The sequence below is a fragment of the Pantherophis guttatus genome, chromosome 1, assembly GCF_059756535.1.
Source record: "Pantherophis guttatus breed Tessera chromosome 1, ASM5975653v1, whole genome shotgun sequence".
NCBI classification, from domain to species: domain Eukaryota; kingdom Metazoa; phylum Chordata; class Lepidosauria; order Squamata; family Colubridae; genus Pantherophis; species Pantherophis guttatus.
In genome coordinates this window covers 101,906,022-101,930,262 of record NC_142063.1, presented here as the reverse complement: position 1 = coordinate 101,930,262, position 24,241 = coordinate 101,906,022, and the positions used below count along the sequence as shown (strand labels likewise).

Genomic DNA, 24,241 nt, shown 5'->3' with positions numbered 1-24,241 from the left:
CCCACAGTTCCTCAGCTTGTCTGGGCTGTAGCTGATTGAGGTGCTTTAGCAGCCATGAGCTGCACTTTCCTCCAAGTCTCACAGAGAGAGGCACCTGTTTCCCTCTGCCGCCCACAGCGCTTAGAGGAAAGCACGGTTCATGGCTGCTACTGGGCTGCCCCAGTCCCTATTGCGGCTCCAACGGCGGCGGGTTCGGGAGATGCTGGTGGCACAAAGGCGCGGGCGAAGGCTGGGAGGGGGTGCAACATGTGGAGGGCCAAGTCCGCTCCCGTTCACCTCCCCACATTTGTTTATGCATCCCAGAGAGTTTGGGCTATGCCTCCCTCTGACCCAGCCACCTTCCTTGCTGGTGTCGCTCCTGAGCGAACTCTTCCATCTTCGGCTGTTGTGAAGAAGCGGCAGCTCTGGGTGCGCCACTCCGGCTTCGTTCTCTTTGAGAGCAGCTTTGCACCTTGTTTGCAAAGTGGCTCTCAAAGAGAAAGAAGCAGGCGTGGTGCACCCAGAGCTACCGTTTCTTTGCAAAAACTGAGGACCTCTTTCACTTGGAGCTCCAAGCTGTGGGGAGGGGGGCGGCTGCAACACCAGCAGCTTCGGTGGGCTCCTTCCCTCAGTGGTTTGTTTTCTTTTACCTCGTCTAGATGACTTTGTCATTAAAGGCTACTCCGCTCCTTTTGATCTTTCTTGGGCACGGAGAAAAGTGACCCTGTGTGAAGGGACTGAGCCTGCTGCTGAACTTGGAAGCCGAGAGGCTTCTTTTCCACCCAGCCACTGGCACACAACACTGGAAAAACCTCCGGTCGCTGCCACCATCTTCGTGCATGCGCAACTTTCTTCTCACCAGCTAAAGGACATTTAGGCCAGGCGACTGAGAGGCTTCTTTGCTCCGGTCAGCTTCAGGTGGGCGAGCAAGCAGTGACCGGGGAACCAGTTCGGGGGCGTGGCCTGGCTGCTATTACTACCGGTTTGAAGAAAACTACTTCCTAAAGTTACTACCTATTCGGTAGAACCGGGCCGAACCGATAGCAACCCACCACTGATCTTCAGCCATCTAACCATTAACACTCTGCTTTCTAATGGAATCATTGTACATACAGTATACTAATCAGGTGCAGTGAAGCCAGTTCAAATGCTTTCACAGCTATTGATAGAACAGTATTGTAACATACACTGGAAATTTTCACTGAGAATAATGTTGGTGTTTATGATTTTCTTGTATGGATTTTAAAATTTCTTTTTGCATTAGTCCGCTCTAGAGATTTTCAACCATATTGTGTGGGCATTTAACAATCATGGGATGAGCCTCTAATCAACAAAGTATATACATGCAAATACATAGAAAATGCATAATGTGTAGGACATACAATATTACTTGTGATCCCATAACACAAGCAATTTGCCTGGACAGGCTGCAGGGAAGGGTGGCATGAGAAATTTTCTGCATATACTTTGGAAGGAAATTTTTTTGAGTATAATAGAGGGTATGATTTTTCTCCCTTATTTGACTAATTACAAGAGCCCTGACCTTCCAGTTCCCATCCATTCTTCCATATAATGAAATCTGTATTTATGACCCAAAATAGGTCAGGCTAGTCAACTCAAAAATATCTTGATGTTTACAATATTGCCTTTACTTAACTCCTAAAAACAGTTTAGTTCTAATGTTCGTGTATCTTAAATATTCCATGCATATAAAACTAGAACAATCTTATAGATATATCTTTTTTTTCCTACGTTCAGTTTTATAGTAGAATATCTCATACCGAGCTGCCCAAAGTAAAATTATCCTTAAATGTTTGGATTTCACTTAAACCATTTATTAATTCTAATCTGTATTTTATTTACATTTCATTTCCTTGGATATATTTATAAAGGACACATAACATAAGTATATACTGAAAGCAAACATTAGAATTCAAGTAAATACTCACCGTAACTTGTGGAAAGCTCATCTTGCAGAATGGCATTGTTATTACCACACAGTCCATGAGTTTTGCCCAAGTAATCAGGCGCCATCTTAATATAAACAGCAGATACTCCATCCCAAGCTAAAGAGAATGCATACTGATGTCTAACAATGACATATCCAGCTACTTTTTGAATATGTAATTTTCCTATGGTATACGGTAATTGTATTCTAGGAAAAAGAACAAACATCACCATAAAGAAAGGAACATAGTTTTCTTTTCAAATGCTACTAAAGTAAGTCCCATTTTCAGCTTTGTAGTTTTATAATAGCCAGTGGTGGGTTGCCCCCTGGTTCGGACTGGTTCACAAAAACCAGTAGTAAAACCACCGGGAGGCTCGGCCCACCGACTCCAATGTCATCAGGAAGCTTCTGCACATGCAGCCCCATTGTGAACCGGTAGTAAAGGTAAGTAGAACCCACCCCTGATAATAGCCAATGAAAATCAAACAAAATTACTGCCTTCAACTGTACAGATCTTATTATTGGGTCATGTTCCTATTAAGGGAGAATAAAGACAACATTTTGTGATGAATTTGTTAGAAACAATATTCTTAACATGGCTTAGAGAACAATCTTAACTGGTTTTGAAAAGCTATGTTCTTGTGAGAAATAGGACTTTGTGAAAAAGTATGGAAAGTAAGCTGTTCTGTCCCCGTCCCCACACACACACAAACAGCCAGCCGGGGGTTAAAGAAGTACTCGGCACACACAAGGTTCGTTATCAGGAACTTGGCAGCAATACGAGAACCGTCTGCCAAGTGCTTTACTACAAGAAGAGGGAGTGTTCCTCCACCAGATAACACCAACGAATACACACAGTTTTCAAAACAGTCCAGCTCAAACATGAAACCTTCAGCAGATTCAGGGTTGTACAAAGTGACTAGCCAGAAGTTAGCTTTGTCCGTCACAGAGTCTAAATGGCCACCACACTCTCTTATATAGCCTGTGGGGTGTGGTCCAGTGACTCAGCTTAATCCCTGGCACGCCTCCTCATCTGCTGCAAACGTTTATCTCGCCTTTGTTGGCATGAATCCAGGAACGACTTATTACCCTCATCGCTGTCATCGGAGACACCTGGCTCCTGGTCAATCTCCTCTCCCTCGGCAGACACCTGAGGCATTGCCAGAGAGGAGGGGCTGGAGAGGGAGGCCTGGCCGGCTCCTCTCCTTCATGTTCGGAGCCTTCTTCCTCCGATAAGATAGGCTCGGGGGTTGGAGCCACAACATAAGCAGTTGGTGTGAGAAAAGGCAGCATGGGCCAGAGATATGCCTGGGGCCCATAGAATGGAAATGGAATGGAAATATTTCAGAGACCGTGTTGCAAATGCTACAGTCTGCTTGGAAATATAAATTTACACTTTTCTAAATTGTTTTTATCCCCCGTTGGCATTAAAGGTGCCTTTCTGAAACCCTTTCTTAAATTGGTCAGCTGTGTAGCTTTTAACAGATCAGGTGAAAATATCCTTGTGATTCCAGAAACACCTGATAATCAGCAGAAAGTTATAGGATGTTTTTTTTTATTTTAAAAAAATATTGATCTCAATTGCATAATGAATTATAAAGTATTCACTATATATTGTCCAGAAGAATGAAACTGGTCTATATTTAGAAACTGCAAAGAATACTTAATGTATTCTTTGCATAGTGCAATGTTAAAATAATAGTGTAGGTAAAAATTCCAAGGAACATGAGAACATACAGGTACATTTGTTTAACTCACCCAACGCCTTTGTAAGTAACCTCACTACTTAATCTGATTTCTTCTTCTCCAGAAAAATATAAGCTAACAGATCGTTTACAGGAATATGGAAAAAAACTGCATTCTGGATCATTATGGATCTGCAAAAAACAAACAAACAAGTGAGAGAATAATTTTAAGAAAAATTAGATTACAATTTGCATACAACTTCAGATACAGGATCCTAAATAACATTGAAATTATAAACATTAGCTCAGTGCCTGTATCTTAATTATTGCTGAATTGATTATTAGCTTGATACCACATTTGGTAACAACTCTATTCCCCCAAATACAAAACAGTACATACAAGTGAAGCTTGGAACATTTAGGTTCAGTCAAGATCCTTTGGAACTCTATTAAGCTGGGATCTCTGCAGCCTTCAACACTTGCATGAAACATGTTTAATTAATCTCCAATTGAACCTGCTCCCAAATCTCTGCCAAACTTAGAAAGATTTTCATGACCACAAATCATGATGCATAAGGAATTATAAGAGTAAGAGATATCAACTTTTTTCACCCTCATGCACAGAAAAGCATTTCATATGGGTTCATGAAATCTCAATCAAGCAGCAATAGAAAAAAACAGAATCATCCATCATACACCCCTATTCCTTTTGACATTCTCTGAAACAGATCGTGTCAGAAGTGTCATATTATGCAAGTAACCCAACTACTAGATTAACTAGTTAATTCATAAAGCCCAGAGTCGAGGAAAACAACTTTACTACACAATACCCCTTCATTCTTATTTTCACTTACTTGTATGGAAAAACTCTGTTCATCTAATTCATTCTGCCTGACAAGAACATATGTAGATTTCCCAGAGAAAAAATAGTAAAGTCCATCAAAGGTTTCATAATGATATTGTCCCCATGTTCGACAAATGTTGTCTCGTTCTGTTCCCATGTTATGTACTATAGCAAAGAGGGAAAGAATCATTCAGAACCAATACTACTCTTGGCTTAACTTGGATTCAAGAAAGTGATGACTGTAAACATATAGCCAGACGGGGGAAAATATTTCTTTTCACAATATGCATCGTGATATGTAGCACTTATGGTTGTTGAAATTCTATTTCTTCTTCAGAATATGACCTGAAAGCTACAAACTACAGATTTGTGCCTTTGGGGGAATTGTGTTGATTCTGAGAATAAGTCTATCAATCATGTTAAAGGATATTTCTGCATCTTAGACCATTCTAGGTAAAACTGGTAACATAAAATGATATTGTCTCCTTACCTATCTGACATCTTGATCCAGTTGCGTTATATCGACTACAGTTGCACATTTTCCAGTGTACACATTCACCTCCATTGAAGCATGCAAATAAACCTAAATCTATTTTTTAAAAAAAATAACATACAATAATTTTGTTACAAGTTACATATATTCTAACTGGGTAGTTACATGAAAACAGATCATTAGAATGTACCATACCTTTTCAACTAATGTTAGAAATCTTCTCAGCTAATAATTATACTTTATGGTATTTTATGCTATATGACAATGATTACTGAATATACATTAAGAAGGCTTTTCCCACAGGTGCTTTTTCAAGAGGCAACTGGACTTTCTGTTTTTTTCTTTGAAGACGTTTTGCTTCTCATTCAAGAGCTGAAGAAGACAACTGACCTGGATGACTGAGAATCTCCACAGACATTAAGAGAGCTTAATGACTTTAAATCAGTGTACTTTGGATAAACGTTAGACATTGCAGCAATATTCCATCAAAGTAGAAATTATATTAGATCAAATTACATTGAAGGCATTCCCAGAATTATTTCAACTGACCTCCATTTATTGACCTACTATTGATTTAGATGAGACACAGTTCTTTGAACACTTGATGTGATCGAGTTAATAAAACTGAGATTCCTAATTCTGTGTTCTTGGGAACGGTCAGGTCCCATTAATTAAACACCTGCTAAATTCCATAACCAAATAAAAATAACATTCAGCAATTGTCAAGGCCATTTACTATACAGCAGTTCAATAGTTCAATTACAGGCTATTTTCTATATCATTTTTTCTTGTAATGTTTTATTAATGTTTTTGTTCCCTGTTTTGACTCAACACCTGTTTCTGCAAGAGCCTAGCTTACGATGTCAGCTGTGCAGAATTTTAATAGAAATAGTATTCTTGATTAAATAATTCCTCCAGCTAGAGGTCTCCAGCTAGACTGAACGTCAGCCTTTCCAGGTAAAGACTGGAAACATGAATAGATGAGCTAAGTCTACTTTACTATAAGGCAGTGGTGAAATTCTCTGAGGTTTGCCACTGGTTTACTACACGCACATGCGCGCCAAATGCACACTGCATGTGCACATTGTATAAGCGCATGCACGGTGCGCTCCAAAGACGCGCTGCGCATGCATGCACACCACAGATGTTACCTTGCAGCGTGGAAAAAGGAGGCTTAAGGTAAGTAGAACAGCAAGGGGTGGGAACAGCTGTGCCGTGCAATTTAGATTCGCTAGAAAGCAGGATTTCCTGCTTCCTAGCGAACATAAATCGCGCGGCACAGGTGATTGTCAGAAATATCAGTTCGGATGAACCAGTAGCATTTTTTTTACTACCGGTTCACTAGAACTTGTGCAAACCGGCTGAATACCCACCACGGCTATAAGGCTACAATAACAGAATCCTTCAAATCTGAAAATACAAAGTTCCCACCCACCACTTTAAACTGCTAGACCCATTAGCTCCTTCCTAAGTTTCTTTCTTTGACTATTAAACAATTGCAAGTTCCTGCCTCTTTTGTCTGATGGTTTCCTAGGCAGCATCTCCTCTTCCCTTTCCTCCAGGTTATCCATGCATTCCATTACCTTGAAGGTCTTTATATACCTCTCACCACACTTTCCCCCCTTCCTTTTCATCTTTGGGCTTTTATAAAAATTTTCTTCCCTTCCACTTTTCCTCCCTCTGGTATACAATTATTATTTTTATAAAGCAACAGGAGCAAAATCTCCTCTTCTGCTATTGTGGGCATAACATCATACGACATAGTTTTTGTAATTCTAAACAAAATAAAAATGGATAGGCTTCTTCAGGAAATAAAAGAGCTCTTTTTTCACCCTTTTTTCTATTTGAGGTAGCTTTACTTAGCTTCATACAAGCCATTTATATACATTCTTAGTGCTTGCCAAGATCCTGCACTTCCCAGATTTGAAGGGGAGAATTCTTTTAGCTAAGAAATATGAAAGGAATCAGATTACAGGGTATTATTCTTTGCAAGCTGAGAACCTCCCTTTTTTGTAAAGAAATAAACAGCATTTGAAAAAAAAAAAGTACTATATCCTCATGGTCAAAGACTAATACATAAATTAAAATATACCATTATTTATTTCATCTTTGGAAATGAAACATTATGGCCAATTAAATAACTTGATGGAAGATTCTATTTAAAATCCAGTATATTTTCCCCTTAATTATAAGTAAACTGGCAGTCTACTCAACTTAATCACAATAATCATTTGGAGATATTACGCTAGTTCTGCAATTCTTTATTTATATCCTTTTTTAACAATATTTATAGACCTCCTCAAACCCTATAGACAAGGGGTGCCAAACTGGCGGCCCGCTGGCCAGATGCGTCATGCACAGGCGACACCCACCCCATCTCCACGAAGGCAAAAAATGTTGTGTTACATCATGTGACATCAACATGATGCGGTGAGTTTGATACCTGTGCTGTAGACTCAGGATAATGAACAATGGTTTTAAATATCTAAATATAGTCAAAATAATAAACTTGCTGTAATAGTATCAATTTATCTTGCTTCTACAATGCATTGGTGCATTTATAATTCTTCTTTCATAAGTTGAGAGCCACCAATGAAAAGGTCATTCTTCATGAACCTCAGGAAGAGCTGGGGACTCACAACAGGCCATCCACAAATGCCCACATAAGCTGGGGGCCACCACTGAAAAAATGTGTTACCTGATATACATTCTATAAACCTCAGAAAGCGCTGAAGAACTTCAACAGGCCATCGACAAACAAATTGATGAAATGTTTTATAATGTAGGTAATAATCAACACTTCAAATTAAGTCAGGAAGCCTACTGGTAAGGCATCAAAATTTATGTTATTCTACAAGGATGGCATAGCCCTATCAGCCCTTTTGCTGCTGAATGTTGTGCCTTGCAAGTTCAACTTTGGAAAATGTTCAAACAATTTTTGGTAAGGAAATTAGATTTAATTTATTGCAATAAGGTTCATCATAATGATTTTAAAAATTTACAAATAGTTTGGGAAGCTTACTTGATGAATCACAGAATATGTTACGGAATCTTCTTTCCCTGTATGAAGATACTGTGGTAGAGGAAGAACTATAAAATGAAAATCCAGATACCTGCAATAAAAAAAATCTATTAATTTGAAATAACCTATAATTGTCAATTATTCAAACATGTAAATGTATTAGAAAAATGTACAGTGATTAAGAAAGCTGTGATACAATATTATTTTGTTGCAAATTAAAATATTGCAGTATAGTACAATGCACAATCTTAAGTCCTCAAAAATATGTTTTATTGAACCCTTACAGGACGTATTTACTGTAGTTGCACAATCATGGTGCCATTTATGTCACTGGAGTTACTTCCTCACTCTTATCCCCTCCTAATTGGATTTATATGCATTAGAATCTGTTTGGTGCCACTCAGTTTCAAATTTTTTTGAAAATTTCAAAAATTGGGGGGTTTGTGGATTTATTTATTTATTTATTTTAGTAATAGGAATCCTTCTTGCATCCCCTAGTCTAACCTGGCCTTGCAAAAAGATACAACCGTGGTGATTTGTTTAATGACTGTGACAAAAATAGTCATAAAATTGGGCACAACCCACTTAATGGTCACAGCGGTTAGCAACAGAAATTCTGGTCTGACGATTTGGTCCTGGTTTGTAAACTTCATTAAAGGTTGCCAGAAATAGCAACATGCTGTATGTATTTTGTCCTTGATCAATCAGACAACTTTCTATTCCTTCCCTTGGATTTTAACACTCCTGATCTTTAATTCCTTTAAAATAATATCCCAGAATTTATTTGCACTTTCTCTTTATTTCTTCCCAGAAATCCTTCAAACTTTAACCATCCTCTTTTGTAAATCCAAAGTCAGAAAATTATCCAAATCACTCTACTGATTGTCGCAATTGCAATTGCAATTAGACTTATATACTGCTTCACAGTGCTTTACGGCCCTCTCTAAGCGGTTTATAGAATCAGCATATTGCGCCCAACAATCTGGGTCCTCATTTTACCCACCTCGGAAGGATGGAAGGCTGAGTCAACCTTGAGCCTGGTGAGATTCGAACTGCCAAATTGCAGGCAGCCGGCAGGCAGCAGAAGAAGTAACCTGCAGTACTGCACTCTAACCACTGTGCCACCACGGCTCTTGTTATTTATTGTAGTTATTTGTATATTCCTTTTGATTATTAAGACATGGGTGAATTTCATTTGTATGTCCAGTGTAGCATCTTTTTCCATATCATTCTTACAAGTTGTTATTTTTAAATTCACATTCAGCCTCAGTCTCAGTCTTGTCCTGTAAAACTTGTTTGTCTTCTATAACCTCTTTTAAATCTGGTTTATCTACAATAGCAGACAATTTTAAGATTAACGTCTTAGTCCAGTGCTTCCAAATATCCTTGAATTCATCCAAAGTTAAAGTATTTCGCTTAATTTTATATTCAGAAGTCAAATTTAAGTTTTCTTCTCCTTTAATTAATTAATCTTTAGCTCTTTCTGGTTCCCTCTAGTGTCCACACATAGGAATATCATCTTATCATGTTCTTATCATTAATTTCAAAATTATTTCAAATCCCTCTAGATTCTTAATCCATTTATAGCTTTCTGAAACAAAAATTCTAAGCACCATGCTGCTCTTTATTCTAATCCCATTTTATTTTTAAAGTCCCTAATCTTGTACTTAAAAACTTCTTACTTCAATGATAGAAAGAAGCTCACCCAGTGAATGTTACAAAACTGGCCAATCTGAAAATTCATAATAGTTAAAAGAAGTAATTAAAGTGCAGTTCCAAAAGTTATTAAGAAATAAGGCTCTGCTTTATGTCAATATAGATTATCTTAATGACTGTGAGCTTGATGGTACTTTCAGCCATGAGTTGACTGCATAAATCTTGATTCCTGAGGAGCAGCTGTCTGCAGCTGTGGGCAATCTCTGATTTTTTTTTTCTAGAGAGATTGAAAGTGGACAGAATTCAACTTCTGGTTATCAATCTCTGCTGCAACATTGTCCCCACTCCATATCCTCACATGAAGCTCGTAGAAGAAAGAGGGACTTTTTCTCAGGCTCAGGTCCAGAAGAAACTGACTATGACAGTACAAGTCCTTACCCATATGGAATGGATGCTGCTACCAGCATGTAAGCTGTACTTAATGCAATGAGAGTGAAAGAATCACGAGAAGACCAACTGATATTGAATATGTGGATGGCTTTGGGGAATGAGGGGAAGAGAAGCTGCCTCATAGACAATCAGGCAAGAGAAGCCAACGCCCAGTGGCTTAAGGGTCAGAGAAAGATGTTTTGAACAGAACTGCCCTAATGGATCAAGCAATTAAAAGTGGCAGCAGGAAGTCTGTACTTTCGGACTTGCAAGATGATGTTATTGTAGCCTTACAATAAAGTAGAATTAATTTATCTAGTCCTGTTTCCTGTCTGCTTTACCTCAGAGGGTTGACATTAATACAAAGATATGAAAGGGTGAAGCTGCTGAAATACTCCCTAACAGATCTGGTCTATTAACACAGGAGAAAGTGGATCAGTCATCATCACTGCCAAAGAAAGAATGGACAAAAAGGATGTATATGCCCATTTTAGAACCATTATGTTTGCAACACTCTTCTGACTTATTCGGGATGAGTGAGGAACTGCTCTATAGTGTGATAGTATCAATCTGAATCTAAGGTAGTGTCTTTTATCTGGCCTTGCCATGACTAATTTTAGCCAGGTATACAAATAGAGGTGCAGTGCCGTAACTCAAACATGAATGTGTTACATTCCATTATGATTTCTGCAGTGTCCTTTGGAAGCTTCCCTAATGTGGTTCCTCTTAATTGTGAAGGATGTCCACTGATCTAGTCAGGAAATGTTCTCCTAAAAGAAGTCTAAATATGTCCCTGCAAGATTATCACTGAGCAAGCTATGTATGAATATTCTTGCATTGTTTTATTCGTGATGTTCTACAAATCAGTACCTGTGAGCATAATGAAAAAAACTAGCAATAACTGGAATAATGGAGTGGGAAGGTTGTGATATTGAGTTACTGACTAACCCTATAGTCAATTCAGCCCTTATTGGTTACATATTTATCTGAGATTTCCTACCTTTCTGAAATATTCAAAGGATTATTCATTACTGTTAATGTTCGTAGAAATTTAATCGCAGTAACTTGGCTTTAATAATATTCAGAACATTTCTTTAATACCTGTCAAATATTTTACATATATTCTGAGCGATTTAATTAAGATCAATAGCCTGAAGATAAGGCAACAAAAGAAGCTACTTCCAGTTCTTGGACTCTTTTTTTAAAAAATTATAGTCAATTTAATTTCCTGTGTGTATTTTGTATAATATTTTTTCTGTCTACTGAACTTTTCAGTAACAAAAAAATTGGAGAGAAACAAAAGACAGAATATGAATTCAGAGGAGTTAAATAGGCTATACAAAATAAAAAGTTGAATAGGTTTTTGTCTGTCTTTGTGTTTTTTAATAGGCTGTACACCGCCCTGAGTCCTTTGGGAGAAGGGCGGTATAGAAATAAAATTATTTATTTATTTATTTATTTATTTATTCATTTATTTATTTATTTATGCAAATGTTATTAATGAATATTTTAGTTTAGCTTTGTTTTGTTTTGTTTCTTCTTACTTTCAATGAATATATTTAAACTAATAATATTGTAATAAAGTACAATAAATTAAAACAATGTATTTTAATTGTTTTATTTTTATTGTAAACATCTGCAAAATTCAATAGCAGGGGAAGCAATGTAGAAATACTGTACATTAAGTAATAAATGCACTTTTATTAAATGTAGTCAAACTATTAGGAATTTGGTTTAATAAGTATTCACTAACTGGGAATTAAAGGAAAGAAAGCAAATATATATTGTCTATTGTCAAATACCACTCCTAAACTTATGAATGAGGCCTAAATGCTAAACAAGCCTTCTCTCAATTAAAAACATGAGATATATTTTAGTGATTATTTTTAGACAAACCATTAAATTATAATACTGGATCATTTCCAATAACTTATCCGGATGTTTATTTTCTTATTCTTGTTTCCTTGCTTGTAATAAAACTGATGATATTTTATTCCATTTTAAAATTTAATAATCAAAGTCTGGCGAAGCAAGAAAAGCACCTAAGGCCATATGCTTTGAATTATTGTATATGTGATTAAAAGAATGATTACCATGTGATTCATATTATACATTTTGTTATAAATGTTATAAAATGAAGTTTATAGAATCTAATTCATTGTTATAATTGTAAATTTATAAAATGGACCAAAAATTCAAACCTACTTATTCTTTGTATTTTTTTTATTAATTTCAGAACAGCTAGACTTTTGAAGAAAAATACATTTTAAGTATGATGTATTATTAAATATATGTGGTAATAATTGCTTCTAAATTGACATACTCATTTTTTCTTGAATCTGTTAAATCAGTTACATGATATATTCATATATTTTAATACATTTCTTTCATTCAAAATATACAAAGGGGAAGCATTTTGCTTAATGCTGAGTGTATAAATGACCCGATCATGCCATTCCAATGAAAGAACAGAGGTCAAGGCACTTCCTAGCAAATATGTCTATTGATGAAAGAAAACCCTTTTTGAATTGCAAAGCTATCTATAACTCAAGTTTTTTTTTCCCTCAATCCTGCCAAAAATGCAAATAGTCAAGATATTCAAATCAGGAGTTCAAAAATTCAGTGTCAAAAGATTGAAGGAAAATAATCATAGGATCGTAAAGTTATATACAGGATAAGCTAGTCTGGGAATTGTTCATTCTATCACACCAGCTTTTAAAATTCTAAAAACAGCTGCAGAGTTGATGCCTTACCTGATCGCTGAGGACACTGGGATCTCGTTTCTGAGGAACCGAACTGCTGTCATTCCTAAGGAAGAAAAGAACAAGGCTGGATTTGTTGAGCAGAGGTAATCTGCACCTTTCTTACTCATGCAGAACTTAGGAAAGCTGCACCTCCACTCAATTTGAGGCCTCCTGACTGAATCGGTAGACAAAAAAAATGGAATTTAAGGGGTGCCCCTTAATTCTTGATGCTGCAGAAAATAAAGCCCTGCCTTTGAGAGTTTTGATTGCTACAAACAGCAATAACGAATTCCTTTTTTGTTTTAGTGTCTTTTTAGTAATTCTGTTTTTTCTTTAGATTACCTAAGGAACTTTAATTTACCTTTAAAGGAAGTAAAAGTATCCTTCTCTTCTGAAGTTGATGTTGAATATTTTAATACATTTTAAATTTTATTGGTAGAAATGCTGTGTTTATACCTTGTGAAAACTTTCCTGGCAGATTGAGTACCCCATATTCCAACAACCAAACCATTTCTTGGAAATAAAAAAAAATCCTTCTACCCAAACTACTTCTGCAGGAAAATGATTTTATTTAACTATATTTATATTCATATTCTTACATTTTCATATATTTCCAAAGCATTCCATATTTTTCAATATTTAGCACACCAAAAAATTTTTTCAAGCTCAATGGCTCATCTATGGAATTCTACAAGATGCTAAAATGAAACAGTTATTTTAAATTCCTTTTCTTAGCCTGCAAAATATATATACATATAATTATGATATATTATTAGCCTATGATTATTGGATATCTAAAACCTTGTGACTCTTAAGACTATTTTTTATTTCATAGATCAGAACACATTTCTTTAGAAATGTTCAACCTGTGACTAGTTTATGCAATTTTAAGTCACTATTTATGTAAATATAGTTTTCTATATAATTGATTGAGTTACACAACATGAATCAGATGAACCAGGCTACATCGTTGCTTAGACATGAAGAATTCAATGGGACTTTTCCCCCAAGCATTGCAGGAAAAGTGTACTGTGGTCCGTATTAAATCATATTCACCCTTGGACTTCAAAGCTTGCAGAAAATGTTTTATGGATTTTCTGCAGTGGGTTCATAGCTTCCTTTGTATAGATTTTGACTGTTATCTTTTACCTTAAATACATCTCTGAACATTTCAGCACAACACAAAATGATGTTCCCTGACTTGTATTCTCAGGATGTTTGGAGCCTCAACTTTCATAATTCCTAGCATCGGCAGAGAATTATTGGAGTCATAATCTAACACCTGTAGAAAGTCTTAACAGAGTTATGAAGAGGTTTGATAAACTTTCCAAATGAGAACCACATTCCTGGAACAACCACAGCACAGACACCATGGACCAGGCCTGTCCTGAGCATTCAAAGGTCAAAGCACAGGAGGAGAATCTCATCAGGTATCATTTTATCCATCACAAGGACTGCCACGATGCCACAGACTCTTCCCTCCATGGAACTGCGTTCTTGCAATGCAACTCTTAAAGGTAGCAAAGAAGGGTGCCTTCTGGTCCAGAGACGGTGGACCAGACGGCGAGTGGTCAGCCAGATGGGGGAAAAAAAGAGTACAATACCGGTTTACCTTGAAACTACACGCGGGGTCAGTTGCGCTTCCACGCCCCGCCAGATCAACTCTGCAAAAGAAGAATAGACGTGAACCAAATGGAAAGTGCCTTCGCAGGGAGGCAGGAAAGTGCCTTTACCTGCTACCAGGGAATCGGCCCTCCGGTTCTTCTAGCCCATCACCCCCACGCCCCAGATCGCTCGGAGCAGAAATCACGCCTGCCCGGAAAGCCCACGATTTCTGCAACCCACCGTGAAGAAGCAACGCGCGAAGAAGCGCTCTGAGACGCCCCGAGCGCGGCTCCATCTGGGCGTCGCGGCCAGAAGCTTTCAGAAACGGCTGCTGGAGCCTGGGAGGAGGAGGAGGAGGAGCGCGCTTGGTCCCCTTTCCCACGGCTAGACAAGGTCTCCGCGGCCGGGAGCGCGGCCGGCTACTGGGCGGGGGGAAGGCGAGGGGCGGGCCCGCTGCCTGCCTCGCTTTACCTTCTTCCAGAACTTCTGTTCTGCGCTTGTGGGTGAAGGTGACGGCAGCAGCAACCGCCAGACTGGGCGCTTGGGGACGCCACACTAATTGCATAATTTTACCCTCTTTGGAAGCCCCTTCCCGGTCCTATTTGCAGACAGCATGCTAGTCTTCAAATGGGAACTCGTCAACTAAGGAGATTTCTGCTTGAGAAACTTTTGTAGGGTTAGGAGAAGAGAAATAAAACCAAAAAATTACCTCCTCTTCGTTAAGTACAGTAACTGGATTCAGTAGAAGCATTGTTTTTCATTCCTCTCTCGAAGTGGTTTGCCATTGTTTCTTTCCTAGGGCTGAGAGAGAGTGGCCGGCCCTACATCCAGTTTGGCTTTGTGCTTAACAAAACCCCACTGAATTCATTTTTTCCCCTCCCACAATAGCAATCAATTGGTGGCTTCAGCTTCCTTCAGTGGGAGTATTTGAAGATAACCCTGTTGAGAAAATAGCCTGCAAGTGTCTTTGATCATAATAATATTTTGATCAACTTGCTGATCAGATTAGTTTCATCAACACAGCCAGGACCTCTCCTTTTTTTGTGCCTTGAGTCAGAGTAAAACCTCAGAATGGGACAACTCATCACCAGACAACGTGCTGTGGCCCACTTACCATGGACAGCTTGCTGCAGGACAATTCATCAATTAAAGTATTTAAAATAATGTAAAAATTGTTTTAATTTTTGTCATTCACATTTCATTTTATCCAACCTTTCTTTAATGATTTTATTCCATCATTTCTTTGATATTAGTGTAACTCTTGTCCTGTTGCCAGTTAGCCTTGGCAAGTTGTCTCACAGTGAGTTGGCTGCAGCAAGTTGCAATGAGTTGACTATGGTGAGTTGTCCAACACCGAGTTGGCCATGGTGAATTGGCCATAGCGAGTTGGCCATGCCCTGTTGCTTTCTTCACTGCTGTACACTTTCTTCCAGTGTTTCATCCAGTTGTTCAAAGGGGAAGCAGAATAAGCCCCATAAAAAAATAATTATGTCATCCTTGTCATTGCATTTGTTTTTGCAATGAAGGAAAGCCACCCTTGAAGCAACAGGAACAGGAATAATTGTGGGAATGATGGCAAGGCAGCCCAGAGCTTTGCTGGCAGGAGAAAGAGAAGGAAATCCCAGGAGGTAGGTCAAAATGGAAGGTCTTATAAATGGGAAAAACCTTCAGCTCTACAAAAAATATCACAAAGTTCTGTTTGCACTCCTTCTGCAAGAGCTCAGCCAACCATTAATCATTCATTAGCTTAATTAAAATTAATTAGCTAAGCTTCACTAGACCCTAGCACTATGGAAACACAGGGTAGCAATGCCAGCAGAAGTCTTCATATTTTTTTGTACTTTTTAAATACAAAAACAGGTAGGCCAAGCTGTATAAATTAGATGTCAAATTAGACGTAATGAAAGAACTAACATTCCATTCAGCATCCCTCCACTTCTCCACTTCTCTAGTTCTCATTTCATTTATTATCTATTCTATTTATTCTGAGCAAACATATTTCGTTTCCCTTGTGATCGTTACAACAGGTCCTAATTTTTCAATCACATTCAAAGCTTATCTTCAAGGAAGCTGCAACTATTAATTATTCATTAAAATGTGTTTAAAAGATAATGGTTTTGGTTGAAGAGTTCTGAATGTGCTAAATATTCAAAGCTATGTCAATATTAGCTTTCACCCATAGCTTGGTTTTTTTTAAAAGTATAATCCTGAGACATTTCAGAACCCTCTTATCCATTTGAAAAAAATACTTTGAATCACATTTTTCTTTCTTGCAATTTTTCTTTTTTAACTTTTTTTGGCCCTTTTATCTACTTTTTCCTTTTCTCTCTCCTCCCTCTGCCATCTGCCATCCTTTCTCTCTCTCACTTCATCCTTCAACTCTCAAATAAAAGAAGCTTTAAAAGCTGCCAATGTCAGGTGAGAAATTGTCTCACATAAAAAGGATTTTTTTTAAGTTACCAGGAAGTCTGTTAACAGTAAGAAATTTAAAAGATCTCATTCTCTCTTTGTAATTAGTCCCCGTATATTATATTTCCAGTTGTAACAAATGGTTCATTTCATTACAAATGATGAAGCGGGACTGACATCTTCAGCAAGAACTTTATTCTGTTGTATGTGCCAATGGGAAAATCATAATTAGAGGAGACAGCAGTTTTCGTTATTTTATTTATTTATTTCCCACCTTTATTATTTTTATAAATAACTCAGGGTGGCGAACATATCCAACACACTTTCTTCTATTTTTCCCACAACAACAACAACCCTGTGAGGTGAATTGGCTGAGAAAGAGTGACTGACCCAGAATCACCCAACTGACCTTCATAGTTAAGGCAGGACTAGAACTCACCATCTTCCACTTTCTAGCCTGTTATTAAACCAAACTATTAAACAATTTAGACTGTTTTCATACACTGTAAACAATCCTTGGAAGATACTCAGGATAAGACCTTCTTTCAAATCTTAGATTATCTAATTCTCTCTTAATAGTCAAAACTCTCAGTCCCTGTGAAGGGACAAAAAACAGCTACTTTACATACATAAGTGCTACAGCTAACCAACAAGGTAAGCGAGAGCAAAAAGTCACAGACTGACTATAAGAAAAGCACTGTTTTGTTTTGTTTTCTGGAATAGAAGTGTTACCTGAAAAAGAAACAATTTTAATTTCTTCCATTGATCCGGTAGTTGTAAAAAAATACATATTAAAATTATACATAGCTTCTCTGAAACGGGAACTGAGACATCAAGTGTGATGGAGCACATTCACACAAAAGAAGCTCTAAATTAAATCTGGTGCCAGTATTCATAGGCCAGTTACTGATTATGGCTAGTTTTGATTTCCCTCCATTTAGACCATTTTGTTCTGTCCTTGGAGAAAGCTGGTTAGCTGATACCACTTGCTGTATAGATATTATTGTTTCATTAAAACTTCCCATAGACTTCAGATAGCCATTTTTTTACCCAATGGGCCTGGTGTGGAACTAATGTGGCTAAATTGGTCCAATATTGCCACTGTTTCAGGGTTGTTGTTTTTTAACTCAGAAGCCTAAAAAGAGGGATAATGATAATGCTACAGCTGGATCTGGGTGACATAATGAGCCATGATGTAGATGTGTAAACCAACTATAAACTATTATTGATATTGTATGTCTAACTACACGGTATGTCTAGCTACAAGGCAATTTAGCATCTCAAAAGAATTTTCATAAGCAGTAGCAATAGCACTTAGACTTATATACCAATTCAGAGTGCTTTATAGCCCCTCTCTAAGCAATTTACAGATTCAGCATATTGCCCCCCAACAATCTGGGTCCTCGTTTTACCAGCCTTGGAAGGATGGAAGGTTGAGGCAACCTTGAACCGGTCAGGATTGAACTGCTGGCAGTCAGCAGAATTAGCCTGCAATACTGCATTTTAACCACTGCACCACCAGGGCTCTTTCATAAGAATCTAACTCTTCCTTCAAGTCAGATTTCTAGTAATATCATGGACACACACTTGTAGTTTTCCTGACAATAAGAAATTGTTTGCCATTTCTAAGATTTCTTCTTTTGTCCCCCAATTTCAGTCTTATCTATAGCTCTGACACTTCCTGGATCATCACTCATCTAAAGATTAACCAGGCCGTATCCTCTTATGCTTTTTAACAGCAGTCAGGATTAACAATGATTCCTTAGGCTTTTTAGTCTCATCTATATCTTTTTAAAAAAACATTAGGTATACATATGGTACTAAGCTATTAATTGTGGTTTATTCGGCTGACTGGGTTCATATAATATTAAATCAGAATCCAATTAATCATTATACCTATAATGAAACAATGGGTAACTGAGCGATAATTTATTTCATTAATTCTATTGGGAGGTGGGGGGGGTTAACAGGCTGAACTATAAACTGATCATACAATCTGGAGTCACCTAATAGACTAAAGCAATATTTTTCAAACTTGGCAACTTTAAGATATGTGGACTTCAACTCCCAGAATCTGGTAGCTAGTATTTTGGTTAGATTGCCATTCTGTGTGAATCTAGACAGACATGTTTGCTATAAGAATACATTACCTCAAATTACAGATAGTGAGATTCTATATGTCCCACTCAGAATACCACTAAAGAGATTAACAAAATAATAAATTGTAAGAAATATACTATTTTAAAACATGCAAATAGAGCTAACACTTTCTTTTATTTAATATAATTTAATCTAATAACTGAATTGGTCTCAAACTGACCTCTTTCAGCTTTCTGGGCAGCCAAATTTTTTTAAACATTTGGGGATATCTATGTTACCTGCTTAAAACTTTAAATTGAATGGCAGTGAAGGCAATGGCTGGATATTGACAATGGCTGGATATTGATTCACAAACTAACCAATCCTATGTTATTTTAGCACAGTATTTTGTATAACCTAACTGATCAATTCCAATGTCAAGAGTCAAACCTGGATCTCTCTCACTAGTTCTAGCCCAGTTCTTCAAAGATTATATACCACTGGCTTTTATGGACTAAGAGCATGCTTTCTGCGAAGGCTGAAAATATTTGAAGCCTTTGGAGTACAATTTGTTTCTAGAATGTTGTGGGAATGCCAATATTATTTTTTGCCTTACTTGGTTGATTGTGCAGTGTGAAGTTACTGTAAACTAAAAATAATTTAGTTGAGGAAGAAGCTGTGGTGATTTGTATACTATGCCACCTGTCAGAGATGTTCAACCACCAGATGCTTTGAATGGCTTCCTGTACTGAGCATGGGGTTGGAGTCAATAGTCTCAATGACTATCTCCAGATCCTATCATTCCGAAACATTTTTACAGACCCAAAGAATATCACAAGAGTTTCAAAAATCCTGAAGACCCAAGATGCTTATGTGACAATAAGGTAAAAAAATCTATGGGGCCAATATCAGCTTTACACTGAAGATTGTTGTATTCTTGGGAAGAGCTGAGGAAGTAGAGAACATTAGAGTAGAGTAGAGTAGAGTAGAGTAGAGTAGAGTAGAGTAGAGTAGAGTAGAGTAGAATAGAATAGAATAGAATAGAATAGAATAGAATAGAATAGAATAGAATAGAATAGAATAGAATAGAATCTGGAAGGGACCTTGGAGGTCTTCTAGTCCAGCCCCCTGCTCTGGCAGGAGACCCTGGCCTATACCATTTCAGACATGTGGCTGTCCAGTCTCATCTTAAAAACCTCCAGTGATGAAGCGCCCCAATTTCTGAAGGCAAGCTGTTCCATTGGTTGATTGTCCTCACCATTAGAAAGTTTCTCCTTAATTCCAGGTTGCTTCTCTCTTTGATTAGTTTCCAACCATTGTTTCTTGTCCTGCCATCTGGTTTGGAATATAATTTGACAAAAAAAAAAAACAACCCTTCTTTGTGGCAGCGCCTCAAATATTGGAACACTGCTATCATGTCACCCCAATCCTTCTTTTCTCTAGACTAGCGCAACCAAAATTTTGCCACCAAGTCTCTCCCCCACCCCCACCATACAAAATCTTTGACAAACTCTGCCCTTTCGCACGTTCTACTCTCACCATCTAAATAAAATTGCTTTCAGATACGAGTACCCCCCCCTTCCGCTGTGCGTCTTAAAAGTTTCAGCGAAATTTTATTGCCTGGCTTTTTAATGTAAAAAGTAAACATTTCCTTCAAGTCACTGTTCCGATGGGCATCATCGTCATCAACCTGTGGCCGAAATTCAGCCTTGCAAAAAGACTTGTTACCATGGTGTTAAACAAGATCGACAGGGAAAACTGGAGAAGGGCTGCTGTCTGTTGATCTCTAGCCTCGGAAACTAAAGCGAAGTTACAGCCCTTGGAAGAAAAAGAAAGTCAGGACAGAGGAGGAGATGAACGAGGGAAACGCCCCCTTTCCCTCTTGACCTTCCTTGACGTCCGCCGGCTTTTCTCACGGTGCTATGCCGCGCCCTCTAGCGGTGGTCCAGAGTTTTGCTCATTGATCTCTCCTCCAGAACCCGGAGGAAACCGCATCCGCAAGCGGCAGGTTGGGCGAAGCAAACGCCGCGGGAAGATCGGCTCTCCCTTTGTCATGGAAAGGAAGCTGGCCCGGGAATTCAGGCACAAGGTGAGCTGGAAGCGCTCGGAGCTCCACGCAGCGTTGGAGGACGTGTCGGGTTTTTGCAAGGTTTGGCCTTGCGCGGGATGGGAGCGACAGCGGCGGCGGCTGACGGAGCAAAGAGGAAGAGACATTTTGCTGGGACTCTGGACTCTTGGTATCGATTAACTCGGGCTTGGCGGGGGAGGGGCTGAGGAGAAGGGGGGAGAGAGAGAAAGTTTATTTTAGCAGAACTGGAGGGGGGGTCTGTCCACCTGGGGGGGCGAAATTTGTGGGATTGGGGTTCAGAAGGGAGGAGAGAGGAGAAACCCCCTCTGCTCGTGCCGCGGGTGGCTTTGCGAAATCCACGCGTGCAGCCAAACCTGGGGATCCCCTTTGCATACACCTGTCGAAGTAGGGGAACTAGTTTAGGCAGTGTAAAGTTGAGTTTATGGGAGGCATCCTTATTTTAAAAACGGTGCCTCTTACCTTCGCTCAAAAGGAAAAGACTTCACTTTTCCCTTCTTCTTCTTCCTCCTCCTCCTCCTCCTCTTCCTCCTCCTCCTCCTCCTCCTCCTCCTCTTCTTCTTCTTCTTCTTCTTCTTCTTCTTCTTCTTCTTCTTCTTCTTCTTCTTCTTCTTCTTCTTCTTCTTCTTCTTCTTCTTCCCTTCTCGTCTCCTAGCAGGACGTCTTTGCCGACGTGCAAAAGACTCGGAAAGCCTAGTGGCATTACATTTTATTTTTTATTCTCTCAGAAGAATAAGAAAAGGAGTGCCAAAAATGGCAAGTTAACACAGCTTGCCGTACAGACGTGTCTAAACATTCTTTGAATGCTTTTTTTTTAAAAAAGCCTTTGTGGGTGAAAGACAAAATTCTATTTATTCATTGGCCTTTTTAAAATACAGTATGTGATTTCCTTAGCGGGAGAATGATGGAGTGCAGAAGGGGTGACTAATTGAAATTTCCAGTTTTGTTCACTTAATGTATGTTTGCTACCTCTTAAGAGGGTCCCCCCCCCCAAAAAAGGAAGCTTTTCTAGCCTACCTTTTTGATGTGTTGGCCTACAGTTGCCTTCTTTTCCAATAAGTATGTTTCAGATGCAGCTGATCTGAAGCAGATGCACATTCTTTTGCAATGTGCAAATCATGAATAATATTCAAACAGCTCCACTGTAAAAGTGCTAACTTTACATTTCTTCCTTTTTCCTCTTAAAAAGGTTGTGGTTGCAGTCTAGAATAGGAGTGTGGTTCTTGCATTGGCTGAAGGGTCACATCCAGTGGTGGGATTCAGCCAGTTCGAACCACTTTGGGAGAACCAATTGTTAACTTTGTGAGCAGTTTGGCAAACTGGTTGTTGGAAGAAATCATTAGGGCAGAGAACCGGTTGTTAAATTACTTGAATTCCATCATTGGTCACATCATGCTCTGTGGGGCATGCTAAGGGCTAAAATTGTCCCTAAGTAAGTAGGACTAAAGCCTATTTAGGGAGGCTCAGGAATGTTGCATGGTAAAATGGATGCCAAAAAACATTTGTATGTCATTAGCAGATCTTTTGTTTTGTTCTTTAAGCTACCACATTCCAACACCGCCAAAAAAACAAAAGTGGGGGGACTGTAGTTTTTGGCCCCCTATACTTTTTAGGCAGAACACATACAACCTCTAAGCTGGAGTTTTCAAAAGCTGGCAACCTTAAGATGTCCAAGTATCATAAAGTTGCTAAGTTTGAAAAATACTGCTCCAAGCCATACTTAGTACTTCTTTCATCTAGAAAACGTTCAGAAGATATCCATGCTATGATTTTAAGTCGTACTTGTTTATTTTAAAATACAAGTTGTATGGCATAATTTCTTTTCATGGATTGCCTCCTTTTCCTAGGCATAAAATATTTCTAGAGGGAAAAATCAAAATAAATCTTTTAGCGAACTTGCTGCTTATAGAGGATGGTGCTTATCTCCGTTTCAAGGCCTTTGAGACAGTGCTGTCCAAAGATATTTCCGCAGTCATGTCACCAGAATGATGATAGATAGTTACCTTCCCACTGTAGTGGTTCCTATTTATCTAGTCGCATTTGCATGCTTTGAACTGCTAGGTTGGCAGAAGCTGGGGCAAGAATGGCAGCTCACCCCGTCGCGTGGCACTTGGGTCTCAAACCTGCACCTTAACTGCTGAGAATCTCAATTCAATATCTTAACCATTGAGCCGTTGTGCTACCCATCCAGTATAGTATTACTACACTGTACTGTACTGTATTACACTACACTATATATCCAGTATAGTATTAGGCCAAATTTTCAGAGTACGTTGAAGTAGAAAATGTTAAGATGCTTTATGCAGCTCTTTACCAAAGATACCAGTTAATTACTATTATGTCTGTATCTCAGAGCTATTAACATTTAGCTGCGGAACAACAGACACATTTCAACCATGTGCGTTAAATATATTTATGATCATGTACTTTGTACTTGTGACCTTTTGTGCTGATAATACGCATACATCACCCTGAAATCGAATTTGCTTATTTAAACTTCTTCTATGAACACAGTCCATATCTGTTCAGAATCTTACTTTATTAGCATTATCATTCAGGTACCTAAAACACTTGTCAAGACTAAATAAAATTAATACTTTCAGTAACTGACTCTATAAGGAATCTTTTTATTTAAATCAAAGAATTCAATATAAAAAATTAAAAGTCTAGTATTATTCAGGCTAAATATTGTTATTACATTTTATATTTAAATTTAGACAAATTTAAATATTTAGACAAATTTAGACAAGTTTATTTGAATAATTATTTGTTATTATTTGTGCCACTGTAGTCTCTAAGGTCATAGATGGAAAAGATGATATGATTCTTTTTTAAAACAAACTTTATTGGCTGATATGATTCTAAAGGAACAACTTTAAGTTCCAAGTGTGGAATTCATCATCATTGTTTATGTTTTTATTTTATGTTCTTTAATGTCTTAGAAAGATAAAATGATGCAATAGGGAAGACTAATGTGTCTTGTAAATTTATATTCTATTTACTATTGCATATTCAAAAGACCCTGAATATGTTCAGACTCTTGTAAATATTTTATTAATATATAGGAATGTGTTGTCTTCCTCATGACAACGTTCTGTTCATAATATGCTGTATGAAACACTGACAAGTGATTCTTAATTATTTATTTGTTCATAATTTATTGGCATCCTATCAAGACAAATAATAAAAAATATCAGTTAGAGAGTAAGTATACATTGCAGATTACTTTTCTTTAGGTTGACTTTTCTTACAATACTCTTGT

General features: G+C 38.0%; 2 protein-coding genes across 5 annotated transcripts in view; one reads left to right on the top strand and one right to left on the bottom strand.

Moving 5' to 3' along the window:
- OTOG (otogelin) overlaps nt 1-14,970 on the bottom strand; it is a 93,978-nt gene extending 79,008 nt beyond the window's left edge. Inside the window, exons 1-8 of the mRNA XM_034418640.3 lie at nt 14,877-14,970; nt 14,413-14,464; nt 12,810-12,864; nt 7,972-8,062; nt 4,947-5,045; nt 4,467-4,621; nt 3,686-3,804; nt 1,929-2,134 (exon numbers count right to left, since the gene is read on the bottom strand). Coding sequence (XP_034274531.3) covers nt 1,929-2,134; nt 3,686-3,804; nt 4,467-4,621; nt 4,947-5,045; nt 7,972-8,062; nt 12,810-12,864; nt 14,413-14,464; nt 14,877-14,970 — 871 coding nt within the window. The remainder of the gene's footprint in view (nt 1-1,928; nt 2,135-3,685; nt 3,805-4,466; nt 4,622-4,946; nt 5,046-7,971; nt 8,063-12,809; nt 12,865-14,412; nt 14,465-14,876) is intronic.
- A 5,664-nt stretch (nt 14,971-20,634) lies between these two features.
- USH1C (USH1 protein network component harmonin) overlaps nt 20,635-24,241 on the top strand; it is a 55,610-nt gene continuing 52,003 nt past the window's right edge. For 2 of the 4 annotated variants that reach the window (XM_034416959.3, XM_034416958.3), the window contains exon 1: nt 20,635-20,982. In XM_034416959.3, coding sequence (XP_034272850.1) covers nt 20,947-20,982 — 36 coding nt within the window. In that variant the 5' untranslated portion in view covers nt 20,635-20,946. Of the gene's footprint in view, nt 21,131-24,241 lie in introns of all 4 variants that reach the window. The other 2 variants (XM_087879647.1, XM_087879648.1) reach the window with 2 other exon arrangements.